Genomic DNA, 20,288 nt, shown 5'->3' with positions numbered 1-20,288 from the left:
ATGTCTTCTCCAATCTGGCCTCTAGTGGCTTCCTTCCTTATAAAACATAGAAGTCTTCTGTCTTCCACGCCTGGTCTTCACTGCTGAATTCCTTGTCCATATGATACAGAATGGTTGGGATTGGAAGGGACCTCTGGATATCATCTAGTCCTACCCACCTGTTAAAGCAGCTTCACCTAGAGCAGATGACACAGGAATGTGTCCAGGTGGGTTTTGAATGTCTCCAGAGAAGGAGGCTCCATCACATCTCTGGGCAGCCTGTTCCAGTGTTCTGTAACCCTCAAAGTAAAGAACTTTTTCTTCATATTCAGATGTAAACTCCATTGTTTCCGTCGGTGCCCACTGCCTCTCATCCTATTGTTGGGCACCACTGAAAAGAGTCTGGTGCCATCCTCTTCACATCCACCCTTCAGATATTTATAAACATTTATAAGATTCTCTCTCAGCCTTCTCCTCTCCAGGCTGAACAGACACAGCTGTCTCAGTCTTTCCTCATAAGAAAGATGCTCCAGATTCCTAATCATCTTTGTAGCCCTCCTCTGGACTCCCTCCAGTAATTCCTTGTCCTTCTTAAACTGGGGCTCCCAGAACTGGATGCAATACTCCAGATGCAGCCTCACCAGGGCAGAGTAGAGTGGGAGGATAGCCTCCCTCAACATCCTGGTCACACTCTTCCTAACACAGCCCAGGATGCCATTGGCCTACTTAGCCACAAGGGCACACTGCTGGCTCATAGTCAACCTGTTGTTCACCAGAACTCCCAGTTCCTTCTCTGAAATGCTGCTTTCCAGCAGGTCAACCCCTAACCTGTACTGATGCATAGGGTTATTCCTCCCTAGGTACAGGAACCCTACACTTGCTTTTGTTGAATTTAATTAGGTTCTTCTCTGCCCAGTACTCCAGCCTATCTAGATCTCGCTGAATAGCAGCACAGCCTTCTCGTGTATCAACCATTCCTCCCAGTTTTGTATGACCAACAGACTTGCTGGTAGCCTCTGATACCTGATGTCAGTCTTCTGCCGAAAATCAGACTCACCTGTTGTATCCCTACGTGCCTTTGCTTAGTATGACCAAGTTAATGATGCTAGGCCAAATGGAAAGGTTATTAAAGGCCAACTGGGCCAAGTTCCAGCCCTTAGCAGGCCAGAGATGTAGTTGCTGGGAAAGTCCTTCTCAGGACCTGCTTCAGGCTACATTGAATGTAAGAGGAATCCAGGGAATATGGCTGCTTATAATCTAAGAAATCTTTGGGTTTATGCCAAGTGCATCCCCAAACTTTCTAAGATTAAGAACAGCAAATGGTGGGAAAGATTTCCAGAAAACAGGGCTGCCACCCTGACAGATTCATGGAATTGGTTGGTTCCAATGAAATCCCAGAGACTTTCCTCAGTGGAGTGAAAAAAATTGATGATAGTGGTAGCATAGAATTGACTTTGACTGGGTCTTTGCAGGTCATGAAGCTGTATCACGCAGACAGATGCACAAAACTAAGGGCTATCAGTATTTTGGAAACCACTTCTATTCCTTGTCTTTGGAATGTTTATAAAGAAATACAGAAGACTGTATAACTTCCATCTCCCACTAATTTAGGTCCCCATGAATTTACAACAGTCACAATATTGCTCTGATAGCATTTCATGAGAAAGTATTAATAGAATTAATTGGTGCTTCAGGGGTTTTCTGAAATGTGTCTGATACGACATCAACAGTATTATATTAGGTTGGTGCAAAAGTACTTCTGGGTTTGGATAATGAATTTTAAATCAGTATAACTAGGCTCAAACACACCTTTATTAATCAAAGTAGTAACCATTACAGTCAATACATTTTTGCCAACAAGAAATGTTTGTTTATTCCAGTAGTGTAAAAATCCATGCTTCAGGGTATGACAAACTATTGGAAAGCATTTTCTGCATCCTGCTGGTTGTGGAAGCATTTTGCCTGCAAAAAAGTGATTGAGATGCCTGAAGAAGTGGTAATTGGCTGGTGAGAAGTCAAGTGAATATGGCAGATGAGGCAAAACTTCATTTGTTCAACTTTTGAAGCACTGGTTGTGTGACTTGTTGTTGGGCATTGTTGTGAAGAAGAATTGGGCCCTTTCTGTTGACCAATGACAGCTGCAGGCATTGCGGTTTTCAGTGCATCTCATCAATTTGCTGAGCAGACTTCTCAGATGTAATGGTTTCGCTGGGATTCAGAAAGCTGTAGTGGATCAGACAAGCAGCACACCACCAAACAGTGACTGTGACCTTTTTTTGTGCAAGTTTGGCTTTGGAAAGTGCTTTAGATGTTCTTCTCAGTCCAACCACTGAGGTGGTGGTCACCGGTTGTCGTATGAAGTCCACTTTTCATCAATGTCACAATTTGATCGAGAATTGATTAATGTGGTGTTTGGTTTTGGTTTGGTTTTTTTTTTTCGTAGAATAAGAGAAAACCACACTTCAAAATGACAATATTTTTTTATTTTCAGCCACCTTATGCAGCACCCACTTATCAAGCTTTTTCACCTTTTCAATTTGCTTCAAATGCCAAATGATCATAGCATGGTCAATGTTGAGTTCTTCAGCAACTTCTCATGTAGTTGTAAGAGGATCAGCTTTGATGATTATTCTCAATTGATCATTTTCAACTTCTGATGGCCAGCCACTATGCTTCTCATGTTCAAGGCTCTCATCTCCTTTGGAAAATTTCTTGAACTACCACTGTACTGTACGTTCATTAGCAGTTCCTGGGCCAAATATGTCGCTGATGTTCTGAGTTGTCTCTGTTGCTTTATGACCCATTTTGAACTCAAATTAAACAATTGCTCAAATTTGCTTTTTGTCTAACATAATTGCCATAGTCTAAAATAAATATCAAATAAAAAGCAATTAAAAAGTCAGCAGAAAAAAAAATAAAGCAAAAAAGGTCTATTCAAATGATGTATAGCATAACCACATTTATTTACGAATATATTCAAATATCAAATGGCAAATTTCAACAATGCAAAAACCGTTATTTCTTTTGCACCAACCTAATAATTAGTTATAGGTTAGAATACTAAGGGATTTCAGCTAGACCTATATAGCACTAAGCTACACATTATGCCCTAGTGAATGATGTTGCTAAAGAGAGGTTTTCTCTAACTTTTAAAAGCCAGGATGTTAGGGAATATGAAACTACATGTATCAAATGACATGTACAAAACTACACTGCTAGTATTGCACCTCATGTGCAATATGTGAGTATATGCATAACGAAAAAGAATAGTATTTATTTTATTCACAGGGTATGCACTTTCATTGGTTTCTTCTGTAGACTCCTGGGTCTACTGGAGTTTAATGTCTAAGTTTAATGTTACAGCTAGTTTTCTTTTATAGTATACAGAACAGGCTTTGAGAGAGGCAGTAATAGTATGCAGTTTCAATGTTCTTTAATGTTCATCCTCTAGTGGCAACAATGGCAAATTACTGTTTAGTTAGCAACTCTCTTCATGTGCAAAGTTCCTTTAGGCATATTTATATTGCAATAGCAACACAGAGTAAAAAACAAAACAAACAAACACACACACAACAACAAAAAACTCTGTGTCAGCCACAGAGTCAAACACCTCCAAAAAACAGGTATCTCTAATTATTGGTGACCTTAAGTATAGATTGCAGGTGCCAAGGCTGGAAAAGATTAGGGACTACAGACAGTAGATTCTTACGAGAAGATAGCCCCCAAGGCATCACATTTTGTAAAATAAAATAACTCTTTTTTTTTCTGAATGGATGAATGCCAATCAGAATTGCAACAGGTTCCTGAGCCTTGCTTTTGTCCTGATTTTCAAATGCAACACTGAACATGTTTGGAAGCGCCTTCCCAATTCCCACTGCTCTTTTAGGGCAGTATTTTTCCTTCAGGAGCTAAGCTATGACCTTGACCTAGGGAACTGTTTTCAGTACCCTTGTCTCTGAATGGATATTACACAATCTACCTGCTGATGGTGACTAAGCATGATGTTGGATGGAGAAGAACAAAAACAATACCAAGAACAGAGGGATGAGACAGAAATGTCTTCACCCTGGATTTATGAGCTCAGCCTTGTTCCCACTGAAGCAACGGCAACACTCCTGTTGACAGAGCTGGGAGTGCTCTGCCCAGCTGCAGTGCTTCTATAGGAGGCCAGATTGAAGAGAAAAATGTTTAGCACACATTTTTAACATATTTTTAAACATATTTAACATTTAAATAACAGAGAACTGGTAACCAAGTTACTTATTTGCTGATCATAGCTGAACAATTGTAGGATAACTTGGAAAAGTAGAAAACTCTCAAATAAAAGCAGGTGGGTTTTTTTTCTCTACATCACAACATAGTTACATTCCTGCTACAGACAAAATCTTTAATAATAAATTGCCCAGCAGTGTCAATGACCCATACTTCAGTGTGGTTTTGTTCTATAAGACACACAAGTACAAAAGTCTCCCTTAGCTCCCTCTGTCATTGTAGTCCACAATGTCTATTAAAACAGCTCATTTCTCAACACTTCTGACATATTAGAAAAAGAATAAACATATTGAAGTTTTTACTGAGCTTAGCAGCCCCTAGAAAAGTTGGACCAGTTGAAGCTATTCTGTAACATTTTCAAATGTTATTAAAAACTAGACCTAGGCACAGATCCTAGCACATCACCTAGAATGTACGGGCCACCCCAAAAAATCTTCAGATCTGCTGCTCAGTCCTTGTACTGCAATGTGGGTGCCTAATGCTCCTATACAATGAAATTTTGTTTGATAGTGTAGTCAGTCGCAGCAGGCATGCAAACTCTACATGTAGAGCGTGACAGCAGCTCATGGTTGCCAGCCTCCTGGCTCTGCCCATGCATGTGATCTCACAATACTTTACACCAGATCCATCCCTCCACCCTGAAATGGGTCTTGTGCACAGGAGATGCATAGCAGACACCGGTCAGGCAGGAGGTATATCTATCTGCCTTTAGTTTCAGCAGCCCACAGGATAAAACTAGTGGAAGTGAGAGACTGCAATTCAAATCCCCTTCTCATCTGAGGTAGGACCTTGAAACTGTCGTATGCCACAAGGCAGTAATCACCTCTCTAGACTTAATGTGAAGTCAAACCTTTTAAGAGTTACCTGTTAAAGTTGTTCTACTTTGCCTAACTACTCATTAAAAAAGAAGATTGAACATGATTGATATCATTGATCACATTGATCAGTGATACACAGTCTTGCATTTGTGGAATTTTATTTCTTGGGGGTTTTGTGGGGGGTTTCCTCTGTCTTCATGCATTTTTATTGAAGAACTGCAAAAAAGAAGGGGGAAAAACACCATTCATTACTCATAGGGATCAAAAAAAAAAAAAAAGAAGTCCTGTTTCTTGCTGTTGGTGCCATTTTGATTATTTTATTGTCCTCCATTTTGTTCTTTTGGCCTTTCCTAGCACTGCATGTCCTCTTCTAACTGGCTTGCTTTTAGCTCTTCATGTCATTGTAGGTTTGTCCCCTCTTTCACTAGCAGATATCGTAAGCCTCCTTCCTAAAGCTTACATCTTACATCTCCTCCTAAAGAGGAAATGCCAGCAATGAAAGGGTGAAATAAATATCTCATACCTCTAGGACAGGAAAACAAAAGCTCTCTTTCTAGAAATGAAATAATCCAACTTTCTAGTATGGAGTGGGCAGCATGGGCAGCACTGCTGACAAATTTACTGGGAGAGGACCTGGATTCAGAAAAGCACTTACAAGATGCCTTTCAAAGTATACTTCCCAGCCAAGAGAGCACCAAACAAGTTATTGCATGATACAGCATGCAATTAAATCAAATTGGTGCTGCATAAGACTATTTATACAAATTAGATGGGCGATTTAGCACTTGGTGCTCCTCCCTGGGGGAAAAAAAAAAAAAAAAAAAAGCCCCTAAACCTACATAAGCCATAGCTCAACATCAGGCTTTGCCGCCATGACAGGGAAGCCATTACAATTGGACATAAGGCTTACAATTGCCATCAAATATCTTCAATTATAGCAGATATGTTAATGTGGATACGTGTTATAATTGTAACTGTGCTAGAGGAAAGAAAGAAGGGACGGAACTGGTGTAGTGGAGAAATAAGTGCTGTTTGGCATCCTGAATGCCCATAGCTAGCTGAGAAAAAGCCACTGGACTGTAGGATTGGAAATTGTACTACAAAGGTTAGGTGGCAAGTATACAAATCAATATTGTATCCTGACCTTGACTAGTATATTCAGTAGTAGGTGGACTTTTTTGACCAGAACTGGGTGATGATAACAACTGATTAAAGAAAACAAAACACAGAACAAAGCTCTTACATGAGACTGGCCAAATGAAAAGACTCTGATGACTCCGTTTGGAGAAGAGATGAACATGGCAAGCAAAAACAAAGAGCAGATTAATGATATCTAAAAGATCAGTTGGCCTTGGCAGCTTCTCAGAATGCAAGATCAATGGAGTTAAAGAAAAATAAGACTTGAACTGATATTTTTAAAGGTGAACTTTTATGCATATACTTAATAGGTCTGCACAATGTTTTTCACTAGATACATATCTTTGAGACTGATAAAATTATCAAATTAGAGGTGGGGGAAAAGTTCTATATGTGAAAATGTAGAAAATTACATGAAAAAGAAGGTGATGTTGAGGGCGTTGTTTATTTTTGTCAGGTTGACCATGTCAACCAGTCACTGATCATAATCGCAACAGCAACAACAAAAAGAAAATTAAAATCTCACTTCTGTAGTTACACATACAAGCTTTTCTACAACAGGTCAGTTAATCAGATTTCATGAGGGAAAAGCTTTTGAGACATCTAATAATTCTTCTCTGTGTCTGTCTTAGTTTTTACAACTGACCCATCATCACCAAGATGTGGGTCACTAGAAGTTTTATACTTTTCCATGTGGCTTTGCTGCAGAAGGTAAAATCACAGTGATTTACTGAATGCAGTCAAATTCATATTAATAAAGAGAGGCACTGTGCTTTCACCTGTTAGGAAGTGTCTTGACAAACTAATCTTGGCTTTTTGCTTTGTTTCATTATACATTAATTATATTGATTTTTTTTTTTAAATCCAGTAACTGTGTGTGATTTCTGTGTTTGATGGCAGAGATTATTTATACAGTAGGTCAGGCAAATATTCACATGACATTCAATCTTATCTCCAGTGTGATTTTGATATAATCACAGGTTGGATTAACCCTTTCACATCTCTATTTGCAAAATGTGCTCTCCTTCAAGGACCTTTAAAACTGCTGACAAATAGAGTTAGGAGCTTTGGTTTTCTCTAAAATGCTTGATGTATTTGCCTAAGAGTAGGTGTCACAAAGAGTGACCTGCCTAAATGAAGCTGTTGTGTCTCACAGTTACTTTGTCTTCATGCTCTTCTCACACAGAATCACAGAATCACAGAATGTTAGGAATTGGAAGGAACCTCAAAAGATCATCTAGTCCAATCCCCCTGCCAGAGCAGGAACACTTAAATGAGGTTACACAGGAATGTGTCCAGGTGGGTTTTAAATGTCTCCAGAGTAGGAGACTCCACAGCCCCCCCTGGGCAGCCTGTTCCAGTGTTCTGTCACCCTTACTGTGAAGAAGTTTGTTCTCAAATTTAAGTGGAACCTCCTGTGTTCCAATTTGAACCCATTACCCCTTGTCCTATCATTGTTTGCCACCGAGAAGAGCCTGGCTCCATCCTCCTGACACTCACCCTTTACATATTTGTAAACATTAACAAGGTCACCCCTCAGTCTCCTCTTCTCCAAACTAAAGAGACTCAGCTCCCTCAGCCTTTCCTCATAAGGGAGATGCTTGACTCCCTTAATCATCTTTGTTGCCCTGCACTGCACTCTCTCCAGCAGTTCCCTGTCCTTCTTGAACTGAGGGGCCCAGAACTGGACACAATATTCCAGATGTGATCTCACAAGGGCAGAGTAGAGTGGGAGGAGAACCTCTCTCGACCTACTAACCACATCCCTTCTAATACACCCCAGGATGCCATTGGCCTTCTTGGCCACAAGGGCACAGTGCTGGCTCATGGTCATCCTGTTGTCCACCAGGACCCCCAGACCCCTTTCCCCTACACTGGTCTCCAATAGGTCATTCCCCAACTTATAACGCAAGCTGGGGTTGTTCCTACCCAGATGCAAGACTCTACACTTTCCCTTGTTATATTTCATTGAATTTTTCCCTGCCCAACTCTCCAACCTGTCCAGGTCCCACTGGATGGCAGCACAGCCTTCTGGTGTGTCAGCTGCTCCTCCCAGCTTGGCGTCATCAGCAAACTTGCTGATAGTACACTCTATTCCCTCATCCGAATCATTGATTAATATATTGAATAATACTGGCCCCAGTCAGTCAGTCACCCCTGAGGCACTCCATTAGATACAGGCCTACAACTAGACTCTGCCCCATTGACCACGACTCTCTGGCTTCTTCCCTTCAGCCAGTTTGCAGTCCACCTCACTACTTAGTCATCCAGACTGCACTCCCTCAGTTTAGCTGTACGGATGCTGTGGGAGACTGTGTCAAACGCCTTACTCAAGTCAAGATAGACCACATCTACCTACTTCTTCTCACAGGAAGCAAACCCTGCCCCCCTCACACCAAGAGGTTCAGGGCTCCCAAATAGAGGCCAGCACCTCTGAGCATCTTTGTTCCTCTGGACAGTGTGAACTTGACTATACCTCACTGTGAATCCCCTGCAAAGACTTTGAAATAGTAAATACATGTAGATTAAGTCTGTAGTGAGCATCAAAAGCTTTCACACTTGATTACTATCAGGCACTAATTCAATGGTGGTGATGTTCAAATAGCTCAGGCTACCCTGAATCCCAGCAGCAGCTTGCCTGGTTTCAGTTCTCCATGCAAGCACCAAGCTCTGTAGATTGACTGAAGTCACACAGTCCTGTCTGCCATCCTCTGGGGAAAAAATAGAGGCTCTGAAACCTGAAAAAAAGTACTCTTGGTATTATTGGCAACAATATTATAATAATTATTAACAGCAGTAATATTGTTGAAATCAGAAATGCGCCGGGACTAAAGGCAGGGACAGATTTTTTTACAAAAGAAACTAGTCAAACTGTTTTATTAAGAACCACTGCAGAAGTAAAGAACCTAAATGTGGAAAAAAAATTGTAAATGATCCAGAAAAATGTGCCCTCCTGTTTTAACAGCGTATCATTTTGCTGTCAGTAGCAGCTCTCTTGCTCTGTTGCTGAGAATTCCAAGCTGCTGTCTTCTGCTCTGGCTGAAGCCCAACCTGTGTTCCAATAGCAGGCACAGTTCAGGCATGCTTGTCCCCCAGTTTTAACTTCCCACTTTGTAGGATGGATAACCAGAGCAAATGGACCTCTTAAGTTACTGTGGTCTGGGTCATATGACTCATTTTAAATTCTAGTACTAACAGCCAAATATACTCACGGAGGAGAAAAACCTCCATGAAGCCTCAGAAGGAAAGAGCAGGAATTTGAAACATCGAGGGCTCCTCCATTTTTGCATTAGCAGTAGCTGCTTTAAAAATCCAGCCTCTCTATTGTGAAAGAAAATATCCACTGTTGCATTCGATGAGGTATAAACCAATATAAATGAATTATTGTTGGCTGTTTTCTCATGGACCCTTTTCCCCTAAGTTGTGCAAGTGGCTCTGACTCTGATACCCCTGGTTTGGGACTGGATCTCACTTTTTCTCCATCAGTGCTGCCTAATTTTCTCCCTACTGCATGTGAAAAGGCTTGTTTCTGAAAAGCCATATATTAGTTTGGGGAGGAAAGGGGAGTTTCATGTGCATACTGGCATTTAACCCATGTGACAGATCCATACATTAAGCAGTAGCCTTCTATTACTGTCTCAAACTGTCCTTCATATGAAATGCCTTAATATGTATTTGAAAGCCCTATCATATTTAAATTGCTTTTAGAGTTAATCTCTGGGGAATTTACCTTTTCTGTTATCAACATAAGATAGCAACCACTTAAGAAAGTAAACCTAATGGTGGTGAAGGCTGGAGACTCATGTCGTCAGTCCCTACAGCTCTCAGGGACTGCAGTAAAGAGCATATTATTTGGTTGGTGGTTCTCTTCCATCTTTGGGACCAGAGAGACACAGTGGCTGAAGAATACAAAGAGATTTGAACAGCTGATGCTAGTCTAGGTGCCTGGAGCCCGTGCTACAGGGACCATTTACATTCTTCAACCCCCCTGCTAAGCTACAGCTCATTCTGCTGGGCACTGAAAAGCTTTATTTCCATAGTTGGTCCAAGGGAATATCCCTACCTGGGGTTAGTGATGCTGACTACACCAGAAGGGGTGAAGCAGAATCTTTTTTATATTGACTCTCCACACAGGAACCCACACTCTGCAGCATACTTTCAGCTTTATCTCTAGTGAGAGTGTTTCTGGTTTATTTCTCCAGCTAGGCAAACTCACACTTGTACCATCACTGCATGGAGCAGCTGGTAGGGTGACTGGAGGACTTTAACCTGTCTTGCCAGAAGAACTCAACAGTTCTTAGAAAATAATTATCTGGCTAGTCCACGCAGGCACAACATTGTGGATGAGGTGTTTTACTCAGTGCCCAAATACTTCAGATGCCACCAAGAAAATCACCCTTTTTTGAACCTGTTGACCTACGATTTGATGCAGAGTCTATAGCCTTCCCTAACTAGACTTGCCATGAGACAGGCTTTCACTTCTCTCACTAGAGTTTCTGCAGTTTTAGTTTTAGGTATTTCTAAAATATTCCAGCAAAATGAATTGCTGACGAAAAAAATAGCAAAATTCTGTCTGCAAAAGTTAGAGAATATCAGTGCAACACAAACTTGCAACACATTATCTACATCCAGAATCTAACTCTAAAAGTTATGCTTACCCAACCAAAATACACAAACAATACCAAATAGCATATATGCCACAAAGTTACAACTATCAATCAAAAAATGCTTGAATCAAATCATTCATAAGTAACCTAAGCACTGTCAATTATGTGGATAAAAAATTACTAATAATCCATAGAGCTTAAATAAAGCATTATTGTTGGGGGATAAATGACAGAGGAGGGACTAGGTGTTTTGTACTTCTATCATAGCAAGTCTTGAATTTTGGGTGATCAGAGGATAAAGATCACCTGTAGACAAACTTATATAAAGCTTTATGTTTTATGAGTCACTCTATGTGACTTTAAAGAAAAAAATTAAAAATCCAAGACTTCATTTAACATGCAAAATTAGGTCATTGACTAAGAATAATTGAGAAACTAATTGGAAGGGTCTTGAAGAAAAGTAACCCTTGCCTCAGATTCATGTGGTATCTTTTAACAAGCGGTCCAAATTAGGGGATAACAGTTGGAACAATTAAAAATTACCATCAGAAGTCTTCAGAAAGCACAACTTTACATCATGGATGTTTTTAACCTCCTGACTGTTATCTGTTTGTGTTCTTTAAAGCAATGTCAGGGTCAGAGATGGAGATTGGTAGATGAGTTGTAGTATTATATCAAAGAGAGCCTACATAAACATACAGACTACTTTTACTTCATTGATGTCCCATGGCCTATAAAAAAGCATTTCCTTGTTGGTTGGTACTGTCCTAAGTTATCACAGCATGTTCTAACATATGTTCATTACATTTATATAAATAAAATACAAAGGGACTGAGTTTTATAGGTCTACCTTTTGTGCAGAAGAACATCTGCTCACTAAGTCTGCTTTATCACAGTATTAGGTTTCTTCAGTTTGATTGTACAAAAGACAGCAAGGGAAAAAGGCTTGGCCATCAGTTTGAGTTTACCTGCAAAACAAAACAAAACAAAACAAAACCACCTTCAAATGTTTCCTAATCCGGGTAGCGTGGGGGTGGTAATTTATCTTTTGTTTATCTTACTGGGTAAACTGAAAAAATCTGGTTTCTAAAAGGCAGCCAGTTGTTAGGATCTGCCTGGTCAGTTCAGATACTCCCAGCTGCCTCTCAGCAAGGAAAAATGTCCCAAAGACCTGAACACATAGTGATGCTTTGGAATAACAAGATTCTGAAAACAATGGAAGTTTCGTGGTATAGACCTGTATGTCAGACAAGGACTCTGTTCTTGCATGCATCATCTTTATCTAGTTACTTAAAAATTATGCTGATGAGTTATAAAAATAATTTTAAAAACCATTTCATGTGTACCATTAAACACTATTTCCTCTAGTTCACATCCTTTTTTTTTAAAGACAGAAAAAATGCAGGCAGGATGGTAGCAGTCACTCTGGAGTTGTCATTTTGGGTGCAAGTAGCTTCTGTTAAGCAGTTCAGTAGTAAAATTATCCTCAGTTCTGTTCATAGAAAGCTACCTAACACAGGAGAGAGACATACATAGGTAAGTGAATGAATACATGCATACATATACACAAATGTATATGAGCTCTTTGGGTGTTTGTCATTTTGCAACTGGGTCTACTTTTAATTAGTAATTTTTTTCATGTTTCTCCATGAAAGGGACTTTGTTTTACATTGTTTTCTTTTTCTCTTTGAGGGAGGAAAGAAGACATTCTTCTGTATATTTTTCACTTCACATTGAATGGTAAGAGAATTGTGATTTTCTAAGAGAGATGTATGTGAAAAAACTACAAATGAAAGAAGGAAAGAGCATTAAGTTTGAAAAGTCTAATTGCAATATTCTGCAAAGATTGTGGTACCCTAGGTTTTCAGCCAAAACTTGCTCCTAGTCAGACGTGTGAAGTCCACAGAATTATTTTAAAATCTATAAAATTAGTTTTGCTTAAAAATGTTAGTGAGTTTTAAGGACTGTCAACTTTTGTGTAACCAGATAGAAAGCCTTAAAAAAAAATGAAGTGTAAAAAAAAAAAAAAAAGTTTAGATTAAGTAGTTAAGCAAAAATGTCTCAAGTTGTAGAAGTCTGTAACCAATGAGAATACTTTTAAAAAATGAGTTATGAATATAGGGGGTTAAAAATTCACTACGTTATAAATGAAACCTTTGGCATCAATAATAGAAAAAAATGAGTGAATAACAGAACATTAAACAATGCTCTGCAGTTCTGCTTCACTTTCACACAAATTATATCGTTACAGAAGAGGAGGACTAAATGAAAAAAAATTATCAAACAAAAATCATGCTACAATTGGTGACCTGACAGTGGAATTTGCTATTTCAAGCTCAGTACATGCTACAGATGCCAGGATAAAATAATCTGTTCATCACAGTGAAGTTTGAATACATTCACTTTTATTGCAGTGACAATCGTTGCATGCAAAAGAGATTTTTTTTTTTTCCCCCAGGTGATACAGGAGGAGATGCAGAGAGTAACAGGACAGACAGAAAAGTAGTTATCTCATTTATTTCAGGACTGTTTGACAAACACTGGTTTCCCCCAAGTGGATGTTTTGAGGAGTGTTATTCCTCTCATCCCAGCAGCAGTAGCAAAACTGAGCCCAGACGCAAGAGATGCCCGCAGCTTCGGCTGCGCAGCCCCTTCCGGATGTTAATGCAAGGACTCCTACGTGCATATGTGCAGTGGTTACAGGATCCCGATGCCTTTATTACCCCTGGGGCCTCCTCTTCGGTATGTCAGTGTCCTCCTAACCTGCAGCCACATGACGAAAATTAAACAAGGGTTTGTTGCATTTGTTGCTGTGGAAATATGAAGTCAGTTGCTTCAGTTTCAACGGGATCTCCCTCTTTCCTTTCCCCCCTTCCCCTCCCACTACCACCACCAACCTCCCCAAAAGGGGAGGGGATACCCCCCACTCATCCATCCCCCTCTGCCTATTTCCCCTCCACTCCCGCCACATTTTTGCCTGTTAACTATGCCAGGACAGAGAGGTGGGGGTGAGGGCATAAAAGCATTCCTGCATGTCTGGAGGAAAGAAAAAAGATAAAGGGGGAAAGTGAAAGGGGAGGGGAAGAGTGCTCAGGGACTTGAACTGCCAGTGAAATGATGCTTCTCTAGCCGTCCTGTTCAGATAATAGTTAACTCGGGGTTAAAGATTAATAGCCAGGCAAAGCACTGTATAAATGGCTTGGGCGAGCTGAATGTATGTAAACTGCCTCCCGCTCCTCAGCCTGCTGAGCGGCCCTCTCTGCCGTCCCTTCTCATCAGCGACATGAACAGCCCGCGGTCTCTGCTGGGCCGCTGCTGGCTGCCGTCCCTGCTGCTGTCGGCGCTCCTGGCCCGCCGCCTCACCGCCGGGATGGCCCTGCAGCCCATGCACTGCGCCCCGTGCACCCAGGAGAAGCTCGCCCTCTGTCCGCCCGTCGCCCCCGGCTGCCCAGAGACGGCCCGGCAGCCCGGCTGCGGCTGCTGCCAGACCTGCGCACTCGGGCCGGGCCAGCCGTGCGGGGTTTACACGGCCCGCTGCCGCCAGGGGCTCCGCTGCCACGTCCCCGCAGGAGAGCCGCGGCCCCTCTCCGCCCTCATGCAGGGGCAAGGGACGTGCCTGCCCGCCAGCGAGGCCGGGATGAGCATGGCGGAGCCGGCAGGTACCGCGCGGTCGCGCCGCCGGGCTGGGGAGCTGCGCGCCGGGCGCTGCGGCGGAGCCCGCGCCCGGAGGAACAGGGGCTCAGCAGGCGGGATGCGCCTGAGGCTGGGGGACCGGCTGTCAGGAGCTTAGAAAAATGAGCAAAGTTAGTCAGGCGTTTGAAAATAGGGAAGCCAAACCGCGGTTTCCAGGAAAACGTGCTTTGACCTGTGCCAGGTGAGAGGCATCTGGGTGGGGAGCCAAGAGATGTTCGCAGCAGGCTGTTACCCCACAGGCAGCAAGAAAACCCTTAAAGCCTAGTAATTGGACAATGCAAAATAATCAGAATAAGGTTTCTGGGACGATATAGACAGTTTATCTTTAGTAGTAAACGAGGAGTAGGACAAATGTTTTCTAGACTTTGTTTGTGTCCATCTCCAAAAGTCATGATAGAGAATTGAAAGACGTAAACATACTTTGTGCCTGGCTTAATTTCAAGAATAAAATGTATCTGAAGTAGTGCCATGCTGGCCAAAACTATCTTTGAGCAAAAAGACATATCAAGCATCTTAGACTATATGATGATAAGGAACTTCTTCAGTGTGATTTCATTATTTTGCAATTTATTACTGTTAATATTTTCACCATCATTACTGCTATGTTCATGCAGTGGTGATTAAGGTAGTTCAGTAGCATTACAAAAATAATCGTTGTTGACTCAACAATGGCCATTGGTGGCAGTAAGTGAAGTTTCGCTTGTACTTGAGGAGGTGAGGAGGGGAGACAACAGTGACTAAATTGAGTGTTTAAACATCCAGCAGTTTAAAAGGTCTAGTATTTGATTTCTTTTCCGTCCTTCCTTCCTTCCTTCCTTCCTTCCTTCCTTCCTTCCTTCCTTCCTTCCTTCCCTCCCTCCCTCCCTCCCTCCCTCCCTCCCTCCTTCCCTCCTTTCCCTCCTTCCTTCCTTTTTATCCTTCCTTTCTTTCTTTCCCTTTCTTCTTTTCCTCCTCAATTTTCCACCTCCAGTTTTTCTTAAGCACTGTCAAAGGGAAAAGCAGGTGATTTTTAGTCAATTGGATAGTGTTTATAACCTTGATCCAACAAGTTATTTAGACACGTGACAAAATTTTATCCCATGATGAGTCCCTGCAATTGCAAATGGTTTCTGTTGTTTCCAGTGGGAGAGTTCACATGTGCTGAGTTTGGCAGTGGCATGCAGGCCATAATCAGGCAGATCCAGTTTGTGCCATTGCCTGACTATTTGATCACCTGCAGGCCAGCTTGAGCTACTGCTGGCTCTTGTGAATTGCTACCCCTGCTTATATGTGAGACAAGCCACATAATAAAAGTACAGGATGCCACAGGATCAGGTCTGGACCAGTTCCTCTCCTGAATAGAAACTGACACATATCATGCTGACAAAAGTAAATCTAAAGTAAATCTAAAGTTTAACTCCAGTCCTTCCTCATTTAGCAAGGTCTCTGCAACGCACTGTGATCAAGAAAGTTTTTTCATTTCTAACAGACTGGCTGCAGCTTCTTTTTTTAGGATTAATTTTGAAGAATTGTAAAATAATCAACTTTTTAGCAAACAGCTGATGTGTCCTCATATGAATTTATGACAAAAGTTTAATTGGCTGTGTTGCATACATAATTTATTACACTTGCAAGAGCTAGTGTAATGGTTCTGTCCTAGATATTACTTTTTTGTTGCTGTTGTTGATTCTTCTTATTCTTTACCTTTTTAACTTGGAGAAATAAATGCTGAAATGTTCCCCTTACTATCATTTTTTTCCAGACTCTATTGAACCTGAGGATGTGCCTTTGGAAAGCACTGAAATGACACAGGATCAGCTGTTGAGCTATCAATTGATGTTTCCCATAGGCCAGGACAAATTCATCCCCTGGAATGCCATCACTGCATATGAAAACATGAAAGCAAAGAGGATATCTGAACTCAAGAGATGGAAAGAGCAGGTAGGTTTTATTTGCAAACCTTTCAGAGACCATTTCAGTAGATGCTATTGATTCAGAATAAAAAATGAAAATGTGTGTGAAATTTTAGCAGCAACACTAGCATGTCAGTATTTTGGGTAGCCAGCAAACAGACTTTTGGAATGCCTTCATCAGATGCTTCAGGAACAGGCAAAATAGCATAAGCAATAAAAACAGGTATGCATCATATATATCCAATACACACTCCATGCAGAGGCTGAATCTTTCCTAATGTTTGTTATCAGATTATAACATGGGCCCTTAATTTCCAGGAGCTCAGATTAAAATCTTGCACTGCTTTTGTTTTTAAGTTAAAAAAATCAAAGGCTTTTGTTGCTGGTCCAGTGCTTAGTGAAATAAAAGGGAGTCCCTATATACAATTATTCGTGAAACACCAATGCAAACCAAAACGTGTTCCTTGATGATCACAAGGAAACACTGTTAATCAGGTGCATGCAAAAAGATATAAAGCTCAACAATTAAAGTTAGCTTTTACCTTCGGCACTGCAAAATCTCGTGGATAATGGGGGTGTGAGGCCTTTGCAAGCAGGTATAAGTTCCACTGGAGGGCATCAGCGTACCACAGTTAGACCAGTCCCAGGCAGCCAGCACACCCGCAGCACGGCGTTGAATTAGAATGGGGCATCACGGAAGCCCAGTTTTGTAATGGTCAAAGACAAAATGAAAAAAAAAAAAAGGCAAAAACCTACAAACCACCAGCCCACCTAGAAAGCCTCATTGCACATCCAGAACAGGACTTAACCACTGATTTAGTCTGAACTATTATACATAAGTACTGTGAGCTCCAGTTCTGATTTTTAGACTTCTGCTTTTGTCACCCAGAGTCACAGATAAGGCACGTGACCTGAATAGGACCACTTAATGTGAGGGGCCGATACACAGAAGTCTTGCAAAAGCAGGGAGTATGATTATTTTCACTCTAAAGTAAAAGTATTTGTTCAGTCACTTCTCCCCTTTCACTCATTTAAACATGTTAGGTACTAATAATAAATGGCAATTGTGACTTTGAAAAGGGGAGCAAGCAAATTGTAAAAATAGTGAGTATTACAAACAGTTCTTCATCCCCAATTCCAGGCACTTTTGCTTTAGGTCTCAGAGCCACAGGGGTGCTCTCTATTCTGCTTTGGCAACAGCTCTGTCCTGTATAAAAGATAACAAACATTCAGATGTTTGTTCTTGCACTGTCTATATACGTCTTTCACCTATTCTCCATACATCAACAGAGCACAGGGCCATGGCAACCCAGAAAACGTGGCTAGTCTCACGTACACCAGCCTTCTAACGTGCACCTCCCCATAATAGGAGAGATTGTACCCTATGAGCAGTAATGTGTTTACTTAACACAGGTTAAATTTCCTTGTGTGGCAATTTGAGGACTTAAATCCTCCTGTTTCTGAGGACAGAAAATACCTCAAAGAATAAAAACAAAGGCCTAAATGCAACACCAGAGTTTTCCTGGCTGTGCTCCTACTGAAACAAGTAAAAACTAAATGCAAAGCAGCCTGGTGCAGATTATATGACTAATAAGTATTTTCAGCTATTTGCTAGCTTTATACTGATCATTTCTTGTTTAGCTGGTTTCTTTGCAATTTTGATATTGACGATCTTTGGACTGTATTTCTGCAGGGACCTTGTCAGAAGGAGCTCTACAGGGCCCTGTATAAATTGGCAAAGGCTCAGCAGAGAAGCGGAGGGGAGATCTACAAATTCTACTTGCCCAACTGCAACAAGAATGGGTTTTACCACAGCAAACAGGTACATGTTTTTTCCTCTGTCCATTCACACTAGCTCTACAACTAGCCTGACAAAGCCAACCCTTTCACAGTCCTCTGCTCGCAAACTCCCAAGTTTGCAGCTGCTGGAAGAGCAGGTTGTGAAAACAGGGATACTTAGTAGTGGGAGCAGATGGTTTGTCCTTCTTCTCTTAAAAGTGAGCTGCATGCTATGGGCTGACAGCAACAGAGGCAGGAGCTTTTTCCATTCACAGAACAGGTGCAGGCAAGGCCTTCTCCAAAATATTTTAACCCTTTTTGCTCCCAGGCCAAATCAAGCTCCATGTACCTAATTTGTTAGCAAATTGACAGTTGACATTAATTCATAATATCCACTATACTGCCTGCAAAGCCCACTGAATGTATAAGAATCGCTATGGAGAAAGGAGGCTTTCAGCTCCTGGGCAGTGAAAAAGTTACATTGTCAGTGAAAAATCTCTGTGGAGTAAGATTAGCCTTCTGAAAGCAGAACAAAAATACTGATTTGTGCTGCCTATGGATAATGTTCTATGCTCATTTCCATTATAGCCTCAAAAAAAAGCCATTGCAAGTTACATTGAGTGTAATCTGCAAATTTAACTAAAGCTCCAAACTTCAAGCCATACCCTTGTAACCACAGGTCACGCACACAAATTTAGCAGGTTTGCATAAATCTGTGTCACCAAGACTCCTTGTTTTTGGGCATGGCAGCACTGTGTGAGTCACAAACATTGTGACCTGGGATCTAATCAGGCACAAACAGAAATTTGTTGAAGCCCCTCCCCAAGAAAAAACCCCATCATATTTGCCTTCTTGCATGAAGAGACAGACGAGCCAGTCATTGCTCTTGCCCTACCAGCTTATATATTCTGCCTTCTTCTGGTTTCTCACTCTGGAAGATTTTGCTTTTTTATACTGCTGTTTACCATGGAGTGGACAAACTTCTAAATCTGAAGCTGCTACTGTGGTTGCTGAGCTTGGGTCATGGCTCCCTAACCAAGTGTCTTGGTCAGAGGCTCTGTCAGGGCAGGGACCACCACATGCAAAACAAGTCTGCATGGCAGGTCGCAACCTTCTGACCCTAGTTCTGTCCAAGACCTCTAATTGCAGTATCTCACATGTAATCTTCTGCTTACAGTTACTTATTGTGGGGTTTTTTTTGCTAATAATGTTCTAGTGTGAAACTTCACTGGATGGAGAGCCTACTGGATGCTGGTGTGTCTATCCAAAAAATGGAAGAAGAATTCCTGTATCTCCAGATATGGAAGGAGACCCTGAATGCCAACAGTATCTCAGCTCGCAAGAATAAAACTAAACACATTCATTCACACCAAGTTTTCTACAGGGCCTGATGTAGTCAGGAGACATTTCAGTCAGGAGCTGTTTTAGTAGAGTTGTTTTGTGCACCTGATTTTCAGCATCTGAGTAACCCTGTAAGCAGCTTTATTACTGTCCTGGGGTTACTCAGATGCTCGAGTGACGAATATGAGCAAGTGCAAGATGAAGTCCTACACTCTTGTATATTTTGTTTGTATAATATCATAGATACCCTCGTATGTAAAGCTGTTTAATTATTTATTTCACAGTATGTCTATTTTTGTGTGTTGTTACTAATTTATATCCTCAAACACTTAATAACTTTATATGTAAATACTTAATATTATTGTTCTTAAATGTATGCTTCTTATGTTGGAGGAATGATGCTACTTAAAACTCAAATGGCATAACTCTATTGGGAAAAATGGCTTGTAAACTCGCATTTTTGTACTATGTATTTATAGACTTAAAACTGCATTTAAAAAATAGCTTTCACTAGAGAACTTGCTCAGAAACTTATTTAAAACCTGTCTTGTTTATATATCATGTTGCTTTTGTACCTCTGTTTCACTGTCAAGCTGTGTCTTAAAAAGGGGTGTCTAAACCTTGATCATACACTGAAGCTCCTGATAGGAGCAGTATTTTTTTCTATTTTCCAAACATATGCACCAGATAAATGGGAAAACACAAGAGGATATTCTGTACCACCTTTGACAGGTGTAAATCATTCACATGTTGACATTGTCGTGTTATTT

General features: G+C 41.1%; 1 protein-coding gene across 1 annotated transcript; it reads left to right on the top strand.

Moving 5' to 3' along the window:
- Positions 1-14,096: 14,096 nt before the first annotated feature.
- IGFBP1 (insulin like growth factor binding protein 1) lies at positions 14,097-19,525 on the top strand (the record flags this gene model as incomplete). Its single annotated transcript, XM_080338747.1, has 4 exons — positions 14,097-14,472; positions 16,248-16,426; positions 18,092-18,220; positions 19,394-19,525. The coding sequence occupies 4 exons, from the start codon at positions 14,097-14,099 to the stop codon at positions 19,523-19,525; spliced, it is 816 nt and encodes a 271-aa protein (XP_080194873.1).
- Positions 19,526-20,288: the final 763 nt, after the last annotated feature.

The sequence above is a fragment of the Nesoenas mayeri genome, assembly GCF_963082525.1.
Source record: "Nesoenas mayeri genome assembly, chromosome: 2".
In the NCBI taxonomy this organism is placed as follows: Eukaryota; Metazoa; Chordata; class Aves; order Columbiformes; family Columbidae; genus Nesoenas; species Nesoenas mayeri.
Note: the sequence above shows the minus strand (reverse complement) of the source record. Positions and strands in the feature narration are given on the sequence as shown.